The sequence below is a fragment of the Lampetra fluviatilis genome, chromosome 22, assembly GCF_964198595.1.
Source record: "Lampetra fluviatilis chromosome 22, kcLamFluv1.1, whole genome shotgun sequence".
NCBI lineage: Eukaryota > Metazoa > Chordata > Hyperoartia > Petromyzontiformes > Petromyzontidae > Lampetra > Lampetra fluviatilis.
The window spans coordinates 7176210-7198258 of record NC_136296.1 but is presented as its reverse complement, the minus strand read 5'-3'; the positions used below and the strand labels follow the sequence as shown (position 1 = coordinate 7198258).

Sequence of the window (22049 nt, the reverse complement as noted above, 5' to 3'; positions counted from 1 at the left end):
GCGTACAACAATAGCATTTTCTTCAGCCACCGCCCACGGAATTTAGAAGCCAAAGGATAACCTTGGGCGCACGAGGGTCTGGCGGCCCGGGTCACTCTGACAAATGCGACTCACTCTCTCTCTCTGGGTCTCCTGAGGTCTTCAAAATGAACCGGACTCTTGAAACCCACACAGACAACCTCCGGTTAGCTGCCGAGGTCTGACGAGATCGGACGCGGTGAGTTTTTTTTCGACCAGGTGACAACCGCTCGTAGGCACGCAGCCCGAATGGGACATTTCAAATGAGCGCTGAGCGACGTTTTAACATCCGATTGCGAGGAACAGCACACTCGCTCAGAGATTGGTTGGCGTAGCCTCCATGCAAATTCAGGGATGAGCGCCATCGTTTTCCATATGGGCCCGATGGCTTTTGTTATTGCTGTAGGGAGGACGGGAGGGGAGGAGTAGGGGGGGGATATGTCCTGCACGGGTAGTCACCAGGAATCAATTGTGGCTTTAACCAAAAGAGGCATCCTGGCTGTGTGAGAAAAAGCGTGCCCGCGTGAATAGCGAGACTGTCCCGGTGAACAATGCCTCGATGGCGCTCGCCGCGACGTCAGGCACCATCGCAGGCGAGGTAGCAGTCATTACATCACTGCTCATTCATCACAACATCTGCAACCCTCCCCCCATCTTCCTCCCACGGCAGCCGCCCCTCTGTGCACAGCAAGCATTAATTTCTGCAACTTTCTTTCACCTCTCTCTGTCGGTCTCTGTGCTATTATAACACTGCTCATCCGCAATTGTATCCACTGCTGCTATCACCACCCACCCACCCACCATTCACCACGACAACCCCACCATCATCCAGCACCCACCCACCAAACCTCGCTTCACCCCAAAGCCCCTCTTCCCCACTCTCGCTCTTTCTCTCGCTACCACCCGCGCGCTCCTATCCCTCTCCCCACCATCTCTCCCTCTCCCTCCCTCCCCCTCCCTCCACATCCTCTCTGCTGGGTCGAGGTCAACTCGGCATAGGCAGCAGCGGCAGCAGGAGCAGCAGCAGCAGGAGGAGGAGGGAGTTCGCGTGCGGCGTGGACGCGCAGGCGAATCGTACCTCGGCGGTGGTCGTCTGCCGTTGTGCTCCTTTTGTAATTTCCTTAATTTAGATTTACAATTGTGTATTTTTTTTTTACAACAACCAGCGTTGCCTCACTGGAAATTGCCACCGCTCAGCTTGTCGCGACGTTTTGAGAGAGGGAGAGAGAGAGAGAGACGGAGGGGAGAGGAGAGGGAGAGAGCGAAGGGGGGCTGGTGGGACATTTCGCTCTTCCTCCCGTCTCGCCAGTGCAGTCACAGCCCCCGGCACGGCTGCACCCATCCCAAGCTTATCGATGGAGTTATCGTGACGCTCTCAACTCGCTCCATCGCAAGGATCAACTGATTTTATTTTATTTTTTAAACGGCGCCGGTACATCGGTAATGGGGGTTTAGTGGCCGAACAGACAGTCGAATTAATACTCGGTGCTTTTTAATTCTTCAGTTGTGTTTTTGCGCGTGTTATATTTGAAAGAAATACAACCCCCCACCCCCAACCCCCAACGTATTCTGGATTTTAAAGACGCCGCTGGACTGAAACAGCCGCTCCACATTTTTACTCTGCGAGAAGAGCGAGAGGGCGATCGGTGTCTGTGTTGTAAGCTTGGCTCAAAGACGGCACGCCGTGCACTTGCCTTGGGATATCCATACACAGACAAGCAAGACACTGTGGCTCCAGAGCAGGAGGCTGCCGCTCTCTGCAAGCAACTGTGCGTCAAGACGTGGGTGATTATAGAGGAGGCTTTGGAAATCGACTCGGGCAGCTGTTCTACCCCCATACAACTGCTGCAACTGCATTCTGCCTTCAACCGTGGTGCATTGCAAAGTACACACTGGCTGGCGTCTATATGAATGAGCAAGTAAGTAAGAGCTGTGTGTGCAGTATTGAATTAAGCTCTCTCTTTCTTTCTCACACACACACACACGCGCCACACGCAGGGGATCCGTGCTTTGTAAATGTGTCGAAATGAAATAAGATGACCACGAAATTCAGCAGTTCGCTGCGATTCGCTTATGAGTTTTGCTTTTCACCCAAGTGCATGTGCGATGAATGGTAGTGAACACGGTCATGATGGTGATGTTCATCTCATCGTTGGTCTAACGACGTTCATTCGTATGCTTGTTTTTTTTCTTTCTCTAGAAAGGATAATGATGATGATGATGGTGGTGGCAATGATGGTTGTTATCCGGGTGTAATTTCTCTACTCCATATATTTGTCTGGATGCTGCATGACGGGCCGGCTTGGAGCAAGAATTGGCGGGCATCAGGCACCGCCACCATAGGACACGGATCCGTTATAATCCTGGATAATATTCCTACGAGTAGATATTATTATAGATATACACGACTAACCACAGCGAGGTGAAGTTAGCGCATTCAACCACTGTTTAGGGTGCAATAGAGTGCCGGATATTAAAACTGATGGTGGTGGTGTTGATGGTAACGAGCATCTGCGGCGTGAATGATAATTCGCGACACCTTCGGCTATTAGCCATCTGAAGCGACATCAATAATCCGGAGGTGCGTTTGCCCGCAAGGCGCTCAACGCAGTGCGAGCAGAATGTTGAATTGCTGCTCCGTTTAGGAGCGGAAGCAGGTGGATTGCTTCACTCTTCTGGACGTATTCTCCAACGCACCGGTGGGCTGAAGTAGTGATTCATTGGCTGTGTCGGGTGGTGGAGGGTTACGACACATTTATACTTACGAGATTTAACACACAAAAAAACCTTTATTATGAAGAATGTTGAACGTCGGTGTCAAATGCAATCACGAGGAAATCTCAACGCCATCAGAGAGGAAACTTTTTTTATTGGTCAGAATTCTGACCAACACATTGTCCGTGCGTAAATGAAATATATTTATTTTAAAACGTGACGATATTGTGAGTAGATGGTAGGGCTAATGATAAGAATGTTGGCGTCAAACTGCGACGTCACCTAACCCCACCAACAAAATACGTGATCCTCTGCTCCACGTAATGACGCCTAACGTTGACCACGAATACACAAACAATCATACAATTGAATATTAAGAACAATACAGAACAAATGAAAGACAATAGCATCTCCCCCCTCCTTCCAAACCCACTATGACCCTGCCTCCTCTCTAGGGATGTCAAGCGTCACGCTGCCCTTGTTGAAGGAGGAGGAGGCTGGTGAGACTCAGCAATCCAAGGATGCAGGGGACAGACAGAAGCGGCTCCGCGTGTGTGTGATGAGCGAGATACTGGGCACGGAACGCGACTACGTGGGGGCTCTGCAGTTCCTGGTGTGCGTGAGTAACCCACGGAATCATGGCACCCCCCCCCCATCCATCCATCACCGGTGCCATCCCCTTACCAATCCCGCCCGCCGCCCTCGTCTGGAGAACGCGCATCCATCCCCCCTCTCTCTGTCATTGCCGTTGCAATTTGGTTTATAAAGTGTCCCAAGTGTGACCACGTCCAGTGATAATACACACTGATAATTATGAACGGCACGTTGGTCGAGGGGCAGGCTCGTTTTTCAGCAGGTAACCGCTTCTGGATGCTTGGCCGATGCTTTCTAACGAGTGTGTTGCTTCATGCGAGAGAGGGGGAAGGTGACGAACCTGGATAAAAAAAACCAGTACGATGCATGCATACGAGGAGGTGCGACTCAAAGTGCACCTAGCCTGGCACAGGAGCCGTGGTGACGTCACCGTCACTTCGTGGCGAAGTGCGGCTGTCGGTATTGGTGTTGGTACTCGCAGCCTCGCGTCTGCAACCCTTGGTGAGCCCTTGGCATTCACGCATCCCAAGTACTAACCAGGCTAAAAATCCCTGCTCAGCTTGCAACATTGGATGGGGGTGTGACGAGTTCGTGCGGGGGGTACATTTGTGCCGGTAGACATCTGGAGGAGACATTGCAAGCACATCGGAGTAAACGCACGCACGAATTGACGATTTGAAGAAAGCGGTTAGTTTGAGAGTCCCTTTTACAGCAGGGACATAGGGGCAGAATACTCTGGTGCCAGCGAGGGCAGCGTGGTAGCAATTAGCATGGAAACAAAGGAGAGAGCCTTGAGCTTGGACTTGAACCAGAGGGAAGGTCTCCCGAGTGCTGAGGGCCACATGGAGACATTTCCAGGCAGCGGTGGAGAAGCAGCAACGTCCCAGTCAGCGGAGATTGAATACGGGCTTTGGTAGAAGGCATTGACGGCTGTAGAGCTGTTATAATAATTATACTAAACTTACCTGCCTAGCAAAGCCACAGATAGTCCAATTACAATTTTGTTCCTGGAGGGTTTTGTATTTGGTTTTTATATTCAGATATTTTCAGCCAATTAATGAATGTTCATACGTATGGGAGGAATCCAGAGCACCCAGAGAAAATCTGCGCGTGCGAGGGAGGAACACTCTATCCCACACATACGGAACAGATGGAGATTATCTTCGTGGTTCTTTCGGTAAAGTCACGTAGAATGGAAATAATAAAATAAAAAAAATACAACATAATTAAATAAAATAATAAAATATTATATTTACTTATTTTCTTATTTCCATTCTACGTGACTTTACCGAAAGAACCAAGAAGATGAATCCCTGCAGTCACGAAAGCTTTAAATCGAGATGGAGATTAGTCCACAATTCGCTGTACTCCCTTCTCCTGGCAAACCAGGGTAATGGCAACCTCAAGGCCTCCAGTGTCAGGGAGTTGAACAACTTTCTAGCGCTATCCACCGATCCTCGCTGCCTCCACAGTAGTGGACTACAGGCCACGTGTGTAGCCATCGCCGCCAGGCATCGTAAGGGAAGGCGGTGGGGTGAGGGAGAAAGAGATTCATGTGGCGGGTTGGTGGTGGTCGTGGTGGCGTGGGTCGTGGTTTCAAAGGTTGGGGCGGGGGGAGGTTTTGGGGCCTCCCTTGCTATATGCAGGTCGGAGGCTCCTTGTGGTTTATATTATTTACGACGCTCGTTGGGTGCAGCTAATGGAAGGAGCCGGAGAGACCAAATGTCCGTTCTCCTCCTTTCACGTGACATTGCCCATCTACGTGAAAGACGAGGATTAGTCTGTCCCGGTCTGCTCTTGAACGTGTGGGTGTGTGATTTGAAATTGTAAGGAGTGTCGTTTTGGTTCGCAAACCCATCAGGGTTGTGATGATAATTGCCTTTATTGTGAAATGTCTACATTTGACCGTGCCCATAAATAATGATGATGATGATAAGGCCATGTTTATCCATGGAAGCCTCAATGAGTCTCAAGACTCTCATTTTACAAGTGTCCTGCACTTAGACGCTTGGCCGGTGCCATGAATGCGTGCATGGGCACGTGGGAGGAAAGCATAATGCCTGGAGGTAGACCCACACATCCTAAGTGGGTAGCAATTAAATCTCGGGCGAAGATAGCGTCAAGGATCTATTGATAATCTGCCATCGCCGATTCGCGTCGCAGCCTAAGCCGATACCAGCCACTATTCCCAGTCCGTCTCCCATTAAAAGTTCCAATTTGCCACAAACCTGCTTAGTTTCAGACATCTGGTGAGATTTGGACACTTTCAGGCTGATGAGGATTGTGTGTTTGATTCCTGTCCTCGCTCAACAGCGGGGGATACATTGTCTGTACTTGGCACGAGTCTCCTGTACGTGAACGTGTATTTGAAAGATGTGTCTAGTGTGGTGCGACAGCACTAGGGAGACAAAGAGAGCCATGGCATGATACCGATTATGCCATTGCCTTGTGTAAAATGCTCGTTTGCATAAGTGCTCGCGAACAGCCCTTGGCTGAGCAGTCGACACAACCGAGCAAGCGTTTTTGTCTTCATATTTACCGTCGTGGTTGCACGTTTGCCGCATCTATTGCGCCACATGGTCGTGTGGGCAGATTGTCGAACTTGATCAGCTGGAGGGGCCAGTAAGTGCAAGGGGGAGTTGGGGGTCTCGATTTGTATTGTCTGCTCCCTCTGCCTCCCCCTCCAGAGACACCCTGTTACCCCTCACACCCCCACACACACACCACCCCACACACCCTCACCACCCCACACCCCCCACCACCCCCACTACCTCCACCACCCCCACCACCTCCACCACCCCCACCACCCCCACTACCTCCACCACCCCACACACCCCCACACACCCCCACCACACTACACACCCCCACACACCCCCACTACCTCCACCACCCCACCACCATACACACCCCCACACACCCCACTCACCACACACACCCCCACCACCCCACACACCCCACCACACTACACACCCCCACCACCCCCACTACCTCCACCACCCCCACCACCCCACACACCCCCACCACCCCACAAACCCCCACCACCCCCACTACCTCACCAATCTCACCACCCCACACACCCCCACCACCCCACACACCCCACCACCACCCCACACACCCCACCACCACAACCCCCCCCCAACCACACTACACACCCCCACACACCCCCACCACCTCACACACCCCCACCACCCCACACACCCCCACCACCCCACACACCCCCACCACCCCACCACCACACACACCCCACACACCCCACCACCCCACCACCCCACACACCCCACCACCCCACACACCCCCACTACCCCACACACCCCCACCATCCCACACACCCCCACCACCGCACACACCCCACACACCCCCACCACTCCACACACCCCCACCACACCCCCACCACACCACACACCCCCACCCCACTACACACCCTCACCACCTCACACACCCCACACACCCCCACCACCTCACACACCCCACACACCCCCACCACCCCACACACCCCCACCACACCCCCACCACACCACACACCCCCACCCCACCACACACCCCCACCACCTCACACACCCCACACACCCCCACCACCCCACACACTCCCACCACCCCACACACCCCCACCACCTCACACACCCCCACCACCCCACACACCCCCACCACACCACACACCCCCACCACCCCCACCACCACACACACCCCCACCACCTCACACACCCCCACCACCCCACACACCCCCACTACCCCACACACCCCACCACCACCCCACACACCCCCACCACCCCCACTACCTCCACCACCCCCACCACCCCCACCACCTCACACACCCCCACCACCCCCACTACCTCCACCACCCCCACCACCCCCACCACCCCACACACCCCCACCACCCCCCACACACACCTCACCAATCCCAGCTAACCTTTGGGGGTACAGTGTCAAAATCCGCTTGCTGTTCATGCCCATACACCTCATTACTCTCCCACCGCAATCACAGCAGGCGCATTGTGTTCCCGGCCTCAGACGAATCCACCTGCGTTGAGAGGGTCAATCGTGCCCCTGCCGAGACGGAGGAAGCGCCTTGTGCCCCATTCCGATTTGACGTAGCGACCGGGAGCTGTGCGAGCAAATATTCACTTCGAGTGACGATCAATCGGCCTTTCGGCTCGGCGGTCGAGCGAGCAGCTTGCAATCGGAAGGTGGTGGTGACTTGACCAATCATCACTCCTCCGAGGTAGATACAATTAGTACAATTTTAGGAGAGGGGGGGGGCGGGAGTGGAGTCAACAGTGATTGCCCCATGATTATACGTGTCCTCCCCCGTCACAGGAACGTGGAATTTCCACCATTGGCGTAGAGCTGTAGACCGGAGACGAACACTTCCCTCACTACTCATTCGAGCAAGCAATCACCGACTTGTTTTTTTTACTTAGCCCATCATTACTCTGGGGTAAATAAAATTACTACCCCTTTATGGGGAGAGGGGGGGGAGTCAACAGTGCTTGTCCTATGGGTATACACGCCTCCCGCCATAGGAATGTGGAATTTCCACCATTGGCGTAGATCAAATTGTTTTTTGTATTTCATGAAACGATCAATCAAAGTCAAACCGCATCGCTTGCCACTGGTGGGCTCATCGTTGTCACCTCTGTAAAACCAGCCGTGCGGCCGGTTTACATTGAGTCACCTGTACAAATGTGTAAGGGGGAGGGGGAGTTTAAAAACATATTGCAGCCCCCGCACGGGGTGGGCCGGGCGGCTTTCTGTAATTGTAGCCAGCACCGCGGGCCCGGTGCTTCCACTGATATCCGCGGTTCGCCTTGGGTTCCCGGCCGCCAGCTTGCCCCGGCGCTGCCAGCGAATAAACAAACACGCGTTTAATTTAAGGAGCACATTCCTGCGAAATCCCGCCGCCGTAGTAGCAGCAGCAGCAGCATCTCGGCAGAAAGCTTTGCACCGTGGGTCTTGTTTTGTTTCACGGCGCATATTTCCCCACTTGCAAAATATTTATAAAGCGGTGGGTTTAAAAAAAAGACATAATATATATGCACGCGTGTATTACGATGGCTGAACAGAACTTGTTATGCTTGCTCTGTTAAAATTGACCCATTCCTGGTCATTGATTTATTTTGCAATCTACGTGTTCGTAGTTAATTTACTGCATTGTTTGAAATGTCAGGAGGTCTTTTTTTCTCTGAATATGCTGCTTGAATTGTTGGCTGGATGTCCCTTACTGCAGTCATTATAACAAAGACAGACCTCGGAGATGAAATATGGAAATGAGCGAATATTCTTAGGTTTTTTCGAGAAAGTCACGTAGATAATTTTGTTTTTTTTAATAATAAAAGTAAAAAAAATCACGACGTTTCGGAGGCAACACAAGCCTCCGTCTTTAAGTGGAACCGTCACAGCACGATAGCTGTATACCGAAAAAACCTAAGAATAGGAATCCTTGCAGTCACGAAAGCTTCAAATCTAGAATTAAATGAGCGAATGTTTTGGGTAGTGGCGTTCGCTTATTGGGTCAAAAAAGCTATTACTATTTTTGAAATACAGTGCTCCAACTTTCTAAAGATGTGACTTCAAAGTGTTCCAATTACCCCCATTAGGTCATCACGGCTCTATTTATTTGCGAGAAAATATGAAAATATTATCTCCCCGTGTGTCAGTACGATTTATTCAAAATCTGTTAACATACTTTGAAATTCCATTTATTCCTGACACTGTTACCCACATTACCTCTTATCCATGAGACTAATCGATCCAAAAAATAATCCTATTATCCGCATTTTAACTGGTAATAGGAGTGGTCTGTAAGTGGTTGAAGGTTTATCCTATTGTTCACGGGTAGCACCAGGGATTTCAGGAGTCCTATTTGCCCGTTTATAGGATATGCCAATAGCGTCCCAATATTTATGCGGGCTGACAGAGGTTTCATTGCATATATATACGCCGTGTCATTTGTAAAGGTTTGTTACCTAATATCTGCTATAAAAAAAACACTCTACCAACTGTTTTATATTCCACTCTAACGAATCAATGTTGCTCAATAGTTATTATTTATTATCTTCTTGGTTCTTTCGGTAAAGTCACGTAGAAGGGAAATAATAAAATAATAAAAGTAAAACATAATACAATAATTCTCACGACGTTTCGGCCACAACGCAAGCAGCCGTCCTCAGGTGAAGAACAGGTCTGTCGGAAAGACAGCATCTGTCTTATCGTATTACTTATTTTACGATTACACATTTATTTACAATGGCAATAGTTACGTGTTTTCAGTCAGTGTATAGACGCAAGTTGAGGCAATGCTCACCTCCTGTTCACAGCCCAGAGCCAGTGGTGGAAATTCCTCATTCCTATAACAGGAGCGAGTCTATCCACAAGCCAACCACGGTTGATTTGTAAACAAAAGTGGTGCTCTTTGTATTGACTGCTATGTGATGATGGGCAAGTCAACCCCCGAGCAGGATTTGAACTCTAAACCTTCTGATTGTGAGTCGCTTGTTCTACTGCTAAGCCACCTGGCAAGCTTCATGCACACCAAAAGGCGAAGACAAAGATCCCCCGTGTAGCCTTAACAAACTGTTTGGGCAAGTGCTGCTAGTAAGCACCTATGAAGGCTGGCACGGCACACGAGGGGGTGGGTTGCCAGCACCACGCCCGGCCGCTTTTGTCTCCCCAGTGGCGATGTTTACACACTGCAACAGGTACTCATTTGAGGCTGAGTCGACCTAGGGGAGGCCCAAGACCGGTTCAGATAATCGTAACTGTTGTTGGCCGTGAGTGGGAATCGAACTATGGGTTGCCGGGTTCGTAGCGAGCCCACTAACCTCTGCACTACCGTTGCCCACACACGAACGCAAACAATACATTTCCAAATAAAAAAAATCAACACCTATATCCAAGAAGATAAATAGTTGTTGCGTTCGGAAGTGAATATAAAGGAAGCCTAATTAAGACCCAATGGCACAGTTGGGCTTGCCGATGACAGACGGCAGAGGCTGGGGTCTGTGTTTGTGTCTGGCTGGCAGTCTCTGGCTTGTAAAGCCCCCCCCCCTCCGTGTTTACTGTGCAGACCGTACGAAGGATGCGATGTCCTTTCGAGGCTTGCAGGGTGGGGGTCCCAGACTCTAAACAACGGCACCAGGCATGCAGGGCATTTCCGTCCGTCAGTCCCGTCCGTGTATGATGTTTCAGGGGGGATCGCCTGTTGTATTGGGAAAGGAGGGAGGGAGGGAGGGAAAGTGAAGGGGAGGGGGGTGGGCGAGAGAGGTCTGGACATGGGATTTATTTAAATGAGGAGGGATCACTTGGGACTCACGGAGCACGCGGCCAGGGTGTGTCATGTTCCACTTAATTGAAATGTCTCTGTTTAGTGAGAGGACCCCTCTTGCATCTGCTGTCAAAGACCGTGGATGTTGGTTGGCGGATTTAATCTTAAGTGGGGTTTTTTTTTCGTCTTCTGCTTCCGATATAAAATACAGTACGATTGTCCATCATGTGGAACTTTAGACGGCTACACAAATAAATAGACGTGAGGTGAAATGTAACAACAGTTGTGCGTTTACAAATGTACTGAGACCAAATCACCAAGAATGTGGCTGACATAATTTGATATCAGAAGCGAAGTTGTGTTGAGCTTGCTTAGTGGTTGCAGAGATGACGACACCATGATTTTATATAAAAAGATTGAACAATTTTCGACCCACAATAAACATGTTCGTCCCTTTTACTAAATATTGTAATGTCGCAATTGCCGTTGCTCACTCCATTTTATTTCCTGATAATGTAAAAAAAAGACAAATTCTAGAATGGAACGTGCAAATACATTTCTATTATACATTCAATTTGTACCGTCAAAAATGTTTTTTGGCAGCAATTGATGGAATGGCAATAATATTACCTCACATTTGTGAATTATTTTAAATGTTTTCGCGTAACTAACAGCTATAATTGTGCTCTGCTTGCGTCATACATTGCGGTGATTAGACACATTTATGGCAGGCTTGTGTTGAGAGAGAGCTACAGTTAAAGACCATTAGTCATACTCAATCTACAGCGAAGCACAAAAGCAATACAGATTTTTAAAAAAATATACAAAATGTAATTATTACAGTCACGGGAAGAAATATCCTGAGAATTGTCAATTCTTGAAAGTTTACATATTTTAGTGAAAAAAAACTATTTCACGGAAATATTTTTCTTTAACTTGGATGGGTGACCACCAGCGCTTGCCAGGTGCTGTAGGACATGGACTTTGCAGTGTCCAGGGGGTAGTTCGAACGTGTGGTTGGTTCTCGCCGGATGTGCGATTTCCCTCCCACATGCCAAACATTTAATACATTGGTCAAACATCCTCATCGATCCTTGACACTTAATAAGGCCTTCCTGGATACAGAACTGCCATTGTTATTGTTTTATAAAAATTCTAATGTGAAATGCCCAAATTGTACCAAACTGTGCATAACCAGCTCCAAGCTCATTGGTGAGACATTATATAAACCCGGTGTTCATGCCTCGCACAATTTAGACTGCCCAGTGGAGTTCTTAATGGCCTGCCTGATAAAAGACGAGTGAATATTTGTCGGAGAATCAAACTTTGATTATATATACTTCGATTGATAAGCCTCGCTTAAGAGCAATTGCATAACGGGTGAATTGCGAAATGTATATACCGTACTTAAACACATTCCTGCGGAGGGAGCTGGTAGGAACGTTGGGTTACTCGGTCAATGGCCAGGATCAATGGCGGCGTGGTGTATTCCGCAAATATGCCCGACTGAGGGCGGGCACAAGCCGGCGTGAGTAGGTTAAACATTGAGTTTTATAAGGGCACCATGGGGTGACCAGCCCCTCCCCTCCTCACCCAGCCCCACCCCTCCCACGCCCCACCCAGCCCCACCTACCCCACCCAGCCCCTCCCCACCCTCCCCTCCCCACCCTGCCCCTCCCTGCACGACGGACGGATAGACACAATAATCCCCTGTGGGCTGGTGTAACCAGGAGGTTCCTACCAGTATTAAGCCGATGAATGGGACATAACGGCGGTCGTGGCAGAAGCAGCTTGTGAATCTTCTGGGAAGCCCTGTCCCCCCCCCTTCCTCAGCTGCTCTCACACTCCTCTGGTGACGCCTTGCAAACACGTGTCGCTACTACGGGGTGCTTGTGAAGATCTCGCGGAGACGTCTAAAACTCGACGGCTATTTACGAAGCTGTGGAAAAGCCTGCATTTTATTGACACGTTTAAACGTCTCCCGCAATGTGCCGTCTGCCAAACTCTTCACTCCGCCAGTTGTCTTGGATGTGGGTCACACAGTTAAAGGGCACTGGGGGAAGGAGTTTACTTCATTAGCTAAGGTATGAGACTTTGAAGTGCCTTAAATCTTGTGGAATTGGATTAGGTTTTTAGCTAAAGTAAAAAAAATGTCAATACTGTTTTTGGACTTGGCAGGCCCTGTCCATATACAGACAAGCGTGTGCAAAATAGCGAGTCAGAGGCACGTACGTGCCAGCCGTGTGTTTAGCTAATGATATATCCGTTTTGATTACAGCTGTGGGATGGTAGCCATCGTCAGTCTGAAATTACTCGACCATCGTGATGGGGCTAAGTGGGTACAGAACCCGTCAAGGGGGAGCGGAGGGGGGGGGACAGGATGGACAGTTCTGTTACAGAGCTCACTTTTCTGCGAGTTTAAATCCGAGTTGTGATTTGCTGATGATCTTTTTAGATCGCTTAACCTTCAAAGTATACCCGCGTTTTGAATTTGGTGTGAATATTTTCAACGGCAAAAAAATGCCGGCGGAGCAACGATGATGCTACAATAGTAACGGCGATGACATTATGTGCCGAAGGGGTCGATGTGTGGGTGACTGAACGGTCACATTTCGCCTGCAGGATTTGGTGAACAGCATAAACATTCTACCGTGATTTCTAAATCTCTCTTGCTCCTATGCTTATTACGCTGTATATATAAGGAATTTTCACTCGACTGGAACACAGCGTCTGCTTATATTGCCTCCGCTGAATTTCCATAGCGTTGCTTTGGCACGCATATTGGCAGGCAAGGTCGCGCGCAATGCAAACTACAGAATATTGCATTTCCAAAATGAAACAAATCGAATGCGCAGGACACCCATAATGCACGTGGCAAGCACCGTGCTGGCACATTAAAACCTGCAGTAACAAGAGGGGCCCCAAGCACATGGCCCATGTGCCAGACATATGTCCACCCACGGTGAAATGCTGCAAGATTGTAAACACTCCAGTAGCACCAGGATTCAGGGCAGAAAGCCGCAGTGGTTGGGGGATGTTGGATTTGGGGAGGGGTAGATGGGTGGGTGGTTAGGGGGTTGGCAGTATAGGATGGAGGGAGTTAAGGGGCATGTGTTTTTTGAAGTTGGGTTTTGGTGGGGCAGAGTGTGGTTTGTGGATTTTCGGCTCGGAGGAGATTTTCAAGATCTGGAAGTTTTCAAAGAATGTTTTTGTTGTTGTTGATTAACTAAATTCCCTTGCTTAATATAACGATGGGTGGTTGTGTGCCTGTGGTTGGTGCTTGCCTTCCTTTCACAGCCATGAGCCAGTGCTGAAAACAAAAAATCCACATTCTAATTGCGGTGGCCAGTCTGTCCATAGGGTGACTACAGTTGACGGGTCACGAAGTGGTGTTCAGTTTATCGACCATGCAAGGATGATTGGGCATAGCGTTGATAGCAGTTACAGTAAAGTGTTGTGTGGCTGGGTATACTTCCCACTGTGTCATTTTGACACACTTTGACAGCACAGTTTCTTGTACTGTGCCGACATGACACGTTCATGGCCCATGCGAAATGCATCTTGAGAGAAAACGCGCATGTCTTTAACTTGAAACTTTGGAACCTAAGCACTCAAAAAAGTACAATTGTCCGTACATTTTGTGAAATGTATGGTGCCTTTTTGAATAAAGAATGTTTTCCACATTCGCTATGTCAGCTTGCCACATGCGCTTTTACCCAGCCTCAGTATTTCACTTTAGAGTGTTTTTTTCCTCTCGCAAAGTTCAACATTTTGAAACTGTGGCCACGTGGCTTCCTGTTGTGGGAGGGAGTAACAGCGTGCGGGAGTGAATGCATTTTAAGCCTTTAAATCCATTCGTTTAAATTGCTTAAATATGTCAAGGTATTTCACGCGTCGTTCAAAGAGCCAGGTGAAATGTATTTCTGTTTCTAATATTTCGAAAATATTTGCAAATACGATCCAGACCCCGCGTGACCTTTATTGAAGACGACGAAGAAAATGCCAACTGGTAAAGATTTAAAAGTTTTTTTTACGGGATCAGGCTTGGACTTTGAGATGTCATCTTGATTTGGCTTGATGTGACCAATTGCATAAAACTACAGTTTGCTGGACATTGACCAGTCTGAGTCACTTGTTATATACTGGAGGGCTTTCACATTTTAATACCACGTACAGGAATTCCATATTAGCAAACATAAACTTTCAATGCAATTTCGTGAAACTGATTGTCATGTGTGTGCATGCGCGTAGGTGTGTGTGTGTGTGTATTTGTGCGCGCTTTCATAGTCTATGACGAAGGGCTATTGCCTGAAACGTTGGCTATTATGTATTTATTTATATCATAATTTTATTTTAAGGCAGTGTTATTGACGAATGTGTTGATTTATTTTTCTTTCATGGGAACTTGCCCCACCATGCTGTTGAAAGCTTTTCGGGAGATATTCGTCTTTTCTTGTGATGTGCGCTGTGCATGTGCTTGTGTGCACCCCCTCGCATGAGTGTGTGCGTGCGTCGACACGGCCTTAAACGAGTACCTGGTGTGGAGTGTAAACTTCACCGCTTGGGAGACGCAGGTGGCTGAGCGTGGTGCTGACCACCCACACCCCCTTGTGTGCCGTGCCAGCCTTTGCTCACTCGTGGAACGTGCCCCAAAAAGATCTGTTAAGGCTATCTGGAGGAATCTTTGTCACCGTTGTGCATGTGGCTACAACGGCTTAGGCACACAGCATAGGAAACTCGTCATCCCAGCTTCAGTAGTTGGCTTTGTACAACACGATTGTCTGTTACTAGCTGAACCTGTTTCGGTCCTCCTTTAGGTCGATTCGGCCAAAAGAGAATTCCTTGTGTAGTGCAATATCTCATCGTCCGTCAACACGAGGGAGACACGGCCAGGGCAAGGCACTGGCAATGCCACACTATCACGTGTCACGCCAGCCAAACATGGGCTCGTTCAGAATTCGGTATTTTTGGGGGAATGGTGGCACGTACCATGCGTATGTGTTTGTGTATGTGTACGTGTGGCGCTGTTGTGGGGAGCGGTAGTGTAGCGGTTAGCGCGCTGCGCTATAAACCCAGCGACACGAGTTCGATTCCCGCTCACGGCCAACACCAGTGACGATTATCTGAACCGGTCCCGGGCCTCCCCTAGGTCGACTCAGCCTCAAATGAGTACCTGGTGCGGTGTGTAAACACAAAGGCGGTCGGGCGTGGTGCTGGCCACCCACCCCCTCGTGTGCCGTTCCGGCCGTCGTAGGTGCTCGCTAACAGCACTTGCCCCTACAGTCTGTTAAGGCTACACGGGGGATCTTTATGTGGCACTGTACTGATGAGTGGGGCATCTTAGCTTGTCTTTGAATGCGCTCTTAGAATCGTACTGCTCTTCGGGATGGCTTTGGGGTCGGAGCGCTGAGTGGGCAACTGCTGAGCAGCCTTAGTTCGATTATTTCAGGTTTCAGGAGGCCATAATTTCACCAGGTACTCGGTGTCAAGAGTATCAGCCTGGGCGTGATTAACTGAACAACAAAAAAACAAACCGTGAATTAAAGTTCAGGCTTCACCGGCAATTTCACCGGCAATTTGTGTTGTTGGTTTGACTGCCACGTTAGGATCGCTCTTTGTAGGTCTTGTTAAAGGTAATCCCCGAGTTTTGAGAAGTACTTCTGCGATATTATCTTCTGGGGCCGTTCTCCGATACAGGGCGGTTCACTGCTTGCTTGCGGATTTCCAAATGGAAAGTTATTCATGATGATGTCGTGACAATCACATTACTTGGCACAATTAGAACATAATTGTGGGGGGGGGGGGAAGAAAACCCAAGAGGAGATAAAGAGAGAACGGCGCCAGTCGAGTTGACTATAGCTCAGATTAAACGATTGTTGCACAATGGGGTATTTGGGACACTGCCACAGGCAATGACTGCACACACACAAATACATGAAATTACGTATCCACACTCAATTTGGATAAATCCCTGCTCCTGATAAGGGGCCGTCCATAAATTACGTCACGAGATTTTTAACGATTTTTGACCCCCCCCCTCCCTTCGTCACACGACGTCACAAAAGTCAGACCCCCCCCCCCCTCAAATATGACGTCACAAAGCTCTGCCCCCCCCCCCCCAAAATAAACATGCTTCAAATAGCTTTAAGCTATTGTCATTTTAGTGCGTATTTAATGTGGCGCTGCACTCTGATGTTGTAGGAGAAACCATTTATTAAAAAGTCCATTTCATTAAGTAGAACGTGTTGTCTATATTTATTTAAAGTTCCGCCCTTCGTCACACATCGTCACGAATGTCTGACCCCCCCACCCCACCCCCCTAGGTGCATGACGTCATTTATGGACGGCCCCTAATTAAAATATCACTCTCGTATGCGGAGCGAGTGTGACCAGTGCCGTCTTCCGTTGCGTGTGGGCCCAAGAGTCCTTCTTGAAGGGCTTCCTGAGGTGTTGTTCTGTGACATCCGCTTCTGCGGGCCCATTCTCTTTAACGCGGGTTGTGTTTTTTTTTTGCGTCTCCGGGCGTGACCGTCGCTGGCGCAACCGGAGGGGGCAGGGTAAGATTGGGTGAAAGATGTTGGTTGGGGGGGTAGAGCAAAAAAGTTGTTACATCGATGGCGATCCGTGGGCTGGATGTTAAATAAGTCCGGGCGGTGTGTTGGGGGGCTGGGCGAGCGAACGTGGCCCCCCCGTGTGTTGAGAGGGAGCTTGTGGCGCAGGGCTAAGGGTGATTGTAATGCCGTCGGCTGCCCGCGAGGGAGTTTGCCTCCGTAGGCAACAAATCAATGCCGCCGGGTCTCTCCCCCACCCCCCCCGCTGCGCTTTATGTACGCCCAGCGCGCATGTGTGCGTGCCCCCCCCCCCCCCCCCGTAATGCTCGCTCATGACTTACATTCATGGAGACGCGTGCATGACTTATATGCCCGCACGCACGCACGCACACTCCCACACGTGAACAAAAAAAACAGAATTTGCAACCGCTGAGCAGAGTTGAACACGTAGGCCGAGCAGAGGCCCAAAAAACCCAAACATGCCAAGTGTCCAGCAGCAAAATGGCACAATTATTAATGTTGTAATAGGTAACGGATTACGTGCCCGATAAATTTGAATAGGAGCTCGGGAAAAGACATCGAATTCCCAAGTGTAGAAGTGCTGTCACGTGCATTGTGGTGGTGGTGGTGGATCACAGTGTGGATGACATGAAACGGGCAGTGTGGTAGGTTAGGGACACGTAGGCCTACTCTTTTATGGATGTATGTGTGTTTGAATTTCTTTCGCAGCGTACGTAGCCAACCATGCTTGCTAATCGTAGGCGAGGGCAATTGCTCATTCCAAAGAGCCTCCCTTCTCGCAGCTGCTTTAAAAAAATCACACGAAATATTTAGGCAACTCGCAACGGCAATTCGTCAGCAACTGCAGGAATCTAACTCTCACCTCCACGCAGACAGGTCCATTGCACGTGTCAGTGGTAACGTTGACACACTTATTCTTGGTTCTTTCGGTAAAGTCACGTAGAAGGGAAATAATAAAATAATACATATACAACATAAAAAAAAATATTCTTTTATTATTTCCCTTCTACGTGACTTTACCGAAAGAACCAAGAAGATGAATCCCTGCAGTCACGAAAGCTTTAAATCGAAACTCGTATATCGAAAGTTGACACACTTTATAACGTCAAAGCAAAGCGCCTCCCTGCTCGAGCGAGCGATTGAATATGGCATTTCCAGTGGTCGTCCCGAACCAGTGACGGGAATTTCACAGTGCCGTTCCCTCTCCATTGGAGGACCACGACTCCCCCACGGTGGGTGGTGGTGGTGGTTGAACGCTGCGTTTGATGGCCAGAAGACCGAGCGCTCAATGTGAGTGAAGTCTGTTCACGTGAACAGTGAGCATTGTAGTAGCGATAGAATTGTCAATCTGGGGAGGGGGGGCGACTGATCGCCGACGAGCGAGAACGACTGGAGTGAATTGGTGAGTGCTGTGGATCATCAATCAACCACGACATCTTTACGTTAGATCCTTTCAAGTGCCGTTGCAAGGTGTGCGTGCACGCACGATCACGAACAAGTGTGCACGCAAGCGAATAGCCAATTCACGCCTGTGTGAAAAATCTCACACGATCTGCAGTTGTTTGCGTTTTGGGCCATTTTTAGATGCACACGCGAATTTGATGTTAAATTCCAACTGTAATGTGCACGCCGGGCTAGGCAGTTTTCTTGATTTTTCTTTAAGCTGAATTTGTTTATTGGCAAGTTGCATTTGCGAGCACCTGTTAAGTTTGCTATGCCACGTGATGGCATGGTTTACTGGAACCCTGTGTGCCTCGTCACGTTTGTCCTGGTCCTTGAGATGGTGTTTCTTCATGCGCTCGTTTACGGTACTTGTTTAATTCTGATCAAACCTAGGGGAGGCCAGGGCCAAAGCCATGTACCAAATGGTCACTTATTCTTGTGCCATCGTGACCGTGAATTGAACCAAGGTCTCAGGGATTTAGAATATGCGGTGATCGTGAAATCCGTCAGTGACGAGAACAAAATGGAAAATATTTCTGGACGATGAAGCGTACGTTTAAAACTATACTCACAGGAACGTGTACAAAGTGCACGTACCAATTGTCCGTAATAGAGGTCTTTTGGGGTAGATCGCGTAAATATAAATGTGTGTTGAACCCGCCACTACCCGACACAGCCAATTAGTAAGGTTTGTGACGGAAACATAACTTCCCAATTCATTACTAATACAGTAGCGTTGAAGAGGAAACCCACAACATTTACAATTTTAGTTCGACGTCTCGCCAGTAATTACAACTAGCATCATCAGGCGACAACCAGATATGTGTTTTGAAATCCTCCAGCTTCGTTCTTAAATAATATTGGTCGCAAAGGCCTACGGTGTTAAACTTGCGTACCCATTGTGCATTACGCAGGCACCATCAGCAGTTCCCGAAGAACGGCATTGTTGTTCATTTTGTCTTAGGTCTCATTAAAAATCAATTAAGGCAAATTGTTGTTCACATAAAAAAATAATGTGATGGTAACCTTAGACTAGAGGATTCGGATGCAGTATTTCTGGAACAATTTGATGTTTCTTTGCAAATCACACCGAGGCTGCGTGCTTTTTGGCCACATTTTTATCGTGCATTGTTTTAAATATATGGTGATGTGTACACTCACTGGTTATGCATTTGTATTAAAATAATTGCAACGGTACCCTTTCTCGGTCTTTTTTCACTTCGGGGAGGTCAAGTTCTGTTTGCCAACATCGCTTCCCATTTGCAAGCATTTATTGTTCTCGCGGAGAGTCCGTTTGTCTGAACGCATCCGTGTCCCGGGCTCTGGTGAGCTGCGGTGCTCAGTCTACAGCTGTTCTAGCCCTGGGGGAAATGGCATCTGATTATGTGCACACACTGATTTGCGATTCATGCGAAAAGCTTAAAATTGTGAGTGCCTCGCTGCAAGATTACAATGCTCAATAACTCACAACAAAGCTTTACATTCATGCCATTGCAGTGCAACGCGAGTGCATGAACATTCATATTTCAGGGACACATTGCTGACAACTATTATAATAAATGAAACAGTGGTGGTGATGGCCCATTGGGGTGGCCCTAAGCAGAATTTTATTCGGGGTCCTCCCACTTCAAACGAATAAACTCCTCGTGAGATGACAGAGGAGAGATATACGGCAGACAAGATAGAGGAGAGAGATGGAGTTAAATGGGAGAAGAGATGCAGACAACATAGAGATGAGCGATTAATTGACTTTTTTCCGAGCTCAATTAGCGTTAGCTTTCTATGTTTTCATTAGTTTGGCCCCCCTGTGCGTCTTGAGGCTTCCTTAGGATTTATTTTCTCAGTTTACTGATGCACTTGTGCCACCACTGGCCGACAACAAAATTAGAGAATAAACACTGAAAAGTATGGGAAATTAAGCAGAGACGAAGGCCCCGCTAAAATTACACCGAGACGCAGGGAGCACGGAGCACGTGGAACGGAGAACAGAGGCTGGGGCAGGACACATCGCTCGAAGGGGACGATTGCCCGTGGGCAAGAGTGGTTAGGGAATGGCAGCCAAAGGACAGAATGGACCCGAGCGGTTGACCCCTCCCCCCGCTGCAGAGAAGGAGCAATGGCGTCGGCTCGTGTGCAGGAGCGAGATGGATCGTGACATCCCGGGACCGTAAGGGGTTGGGCTGTCCAGCAGTGGATAGACACTGGCTGCTGATGATGATGGCGATGGTGATCCACACTGACAGGTACTGCAGGGCACAGTTGATGCTCATTCAACCCAACCTGTTTTTCCAATGAAAAGAAAACGAAGTTTGCCCTTGACTCGGGCTCCACATTGCAATGGCAGTACATCGAGACGCAAATTCATTTCAGGCTCTTGGTAAACATTCAAACTGTTAGGCAACCTGTGAGCAATGCCACGCCCGTGTTACGTCCCGTCGCTTCAGAAGAAAGCACGCAGGATTATTTGGTGAAATGAAAAAAACTCAACACGACGATTGTGTAGATTGTACGGCCGTAAACATTAAAACCACCGACGTTTGGCAAGATGACGATCAACTTGCTTGTTTGTGCCAAAACTGATGCAATGCATTCTCGGAATTTTCCTGGCATCGATGACAATAGCACTTTTAAAATGCACGGCGAGCACATTTTTTTGCTTTATTAGACACCACCCTGAATTGCTTTGCCTAATGGAACAGCGTTTGATTGTCCTGTAGTGTTTTTTTATGATGTGAATAACATAGACACTATATGTCTACATTAGGCAAACTTACTTTTGTCTGGAAAATGTTCGGGGATTCCAAAGAAATTAGGATTAACCCAATGCTGTTTTTGTGTGTGTGTGGGTTGGGTGTGGTCATGAGCCACACATATATATAAACCACGGTCTCATATAATTTTGACCTTTTGCCGTTAGTCCATTCAAGGAAAATAGGTCACCTGATGAGCTTTTTTTCGTTTCGCTCGCAACGTTGGAAAACTGAAATCAGATACTCGGTCCGTGCGTGTTCGTTTTCCATCGGTTGTTTAACGCAGTAATGGACCTTTGGATGAAGTCCAGTTGATGGATTGTTGTATAGATGCACTCTGAACAGAGGCGACCCTGGGTGGATGGAATACCGTTTGTTGTATGGGACGGGATAGATGGATTGCTAGCTCACTTGACATATGGCAACGGATGGCCGGCGTAAAATGACACCAACGCCAAACTGCTGCGCTCCTTTGTGTTTGCGTACAATTACATTTTTCGTCGTCAGCATATGGCCGCAATACATATATGCCTCTATGTTTAAACAAAACAAAACAAAAACCTTCCTCCGGTGAGATTTTTCAACAGTGTCACAATCCGTCGTGGACATTTGCTTTTTGCACCCAAAAGTGATGTGAAAAATGGCGTCGATTTTTAAGGCAGAACATCGGAGATCGGAGGCTGTCTACAATGCGCC

At 48.7% G+C, this 22049-nt stretch overlaps 1 protein-coding gene across 3 annotated transcripts in view; it reads left to right on the top strand.

Annotated features, from left to right (window-relative positions):
* The first annotated feature begins 894 nt into the window (after positions 1-894).
* The window catches only part of LOC144938475 (phosphatidylinositol 3,4,5-trisphosphate-dependent Rac exchanger 2 protein-like), a 210679-nt gene continuing 189524 nt past the window's right edge, over positions 895-22049 (top strand). For all 3 annotated transcript variants that reach the window (XM_078866327.1, XM_078866326.1, XM_078866325.1), the window contains exons 1-2: positions 895-1937; positions 3189-3352. In XM_078866327.1, the coding sequence (XP_078722453.1) occupies positions 3191-3352 (162 nt within the window). In that variant the 5' untranslated portion in view covers positions 895-1937; positions 3189-3190. The remainder of the gene's footprint in view (positions 1938-3188; positions 3353-22049) is intronic.